The sequence below is a fragment of the Penaeus monodon genome, chromosome 19 (assembly GCF_015228065.2).
Source record: "Penaeus monodon isolate SGIC_2016 chromosome 19, NSTDA_Pmon_1, whole genome shotgun sequence".
Taxonomy (NCBI): domain Eukaryota; kingdom Metazoa; phylum Arthropoda; class Malacostraca; order Decapoda; family Penaeidae; genus Penaeus; species Penaeus monodon.
The window spans coordinates 44,608,758-44,610,198 of NC_051404.1; the positions used below are offsets into that span (position 1 = coordinate 44,608,758).

Consider the following 1,441-nt stretch of genomic DNA (forward strand, 5'->3'; position numbering starts at 1 on the left):
CACATAAATGCTCATTTCTGTTCTTTATGATTTGCTGTTTATTCTTCCTTTTTCCCCTTTTATCTGTAAGATGGGGAATGTTAGAGTAAATTTAATATTTCTGAACATCATGGTAATGATGCAAGTATTATATTTTTAATGATTGAAAAATATATTTTGGAATCTTCTTGCCACATCACATCAGTGCTTAAATATGATAAATGAATTAATATTTACAGAATAATGTTACACCTGTACCAGCAAATGACTTGGATGACCTGGGTGATGATGATTTCCTTGATGCTGAATTTGAGGCAGCCTTAAGTCAGATAGAGAGCCAGGCATCATCTTCAGGTAGTCAGAATGGACATATGAGGACTAACAGTAATAATCAGAGAGATGCTGGGCATAACAGAAACAATGCTAATGCAAGAACAGCGAATGCTCAGGCTGGAAATAGAAACTCAGGTGTTGATGAAGACTTTGAGATGGATGTTGATGATTCTTTCTTCAATGATGATTTTGATGAAGAGGTCGTCCTGGCATCTGGGAGACAGGCAAAGCAGCAGTCTACATCTAAACCATCCTCAAGTGGGTCTTCTCAGCAAAGAAACTCATTTCAGACAGCTTCTTCAAACCCTTTCACTGGCACATCATCCAAAAGCTCAAGTTCACAAGCAAGACCAAGTTTAAGTCAGGCTGCTAGAGCAAAAATCACCAAGCCTCCAGCAAAGCAGTCGAGTCTCAAGAACTTTCTCACTAGACCTGAAGAATCAGAAAAGGTTACTGGAAGATCTAACTCACCTTCTGTCTACACTATAGATGATGATGATTTTATGGATGATATTTCCCTAGACGATGATTCCATGAACTCCTCTGTTTCCAAAGTTTCTGCAAATCAGTCTTCAGCATTAAAGTTGAAAAATGCTTCATCAGGCAAGGTTAAAGAATTCAAAACTCCAGGAGTTCCAGTTAGCAAGAGGCAAGAACACAGGAGTGTAGCTGACACTGTGAAACAAGAGCCACCTTTCAGCTACTTGTGCTTCTTGCCAGAAAGTCCTGCAGTGACAAAGGTTTGTAAAACTTATGAACTGTTTGCAGGAATCTAAAACTTAGATATAGATTGTACATCGTAATTTGTACCACTACATGCCTAGGTTTTCATATTTTCATTTATATGATTGGTATGCATTGTCCCATGGGTAGTTGCATAAAAATTAACAAAGGAGGGGAATTGACATGCTTCATACAGAAAGATACCATGATTAGTGAATCCTAAACTTACCCTTTTCATTAGACTGAAACCAGCATCAACTGTTACTTTATTATCCTTAAAAAGTATGCTGCAAGTGAGGGTATTGTAAACTACCTGTGAATATTGCCTGTCTGTAGTGTTGCTCTTGATAATAACCTTTGTTCTGTACTTACACTAAATTATCATATCTAATGTTTATAAACTAAG

The 1,441-nt window shown here is 37.3% G+C and overlaps 1 protein-coding gene across 1 annotated transcript in view; it reads left to right on the forward strand.

Annotated features, from left to right (window-relative positions):
* LOC119585255 (recQ-mediated genome instability protein 1-like) overlaps positions 1-1,441 on the forward strand; it is a gene marked incomplete in the record, with an annotated part of 14,892 nt that overhangs the window by 7,262 nt on the left and 6,189 nt on the right. The window contains 1 exon segment of the mRNA XM_037933922.1: positions 219-1,052. Within this exon segment, the coding sequence (XP_037789850.1) occupies positions 219-1,052 (834 nt within the window).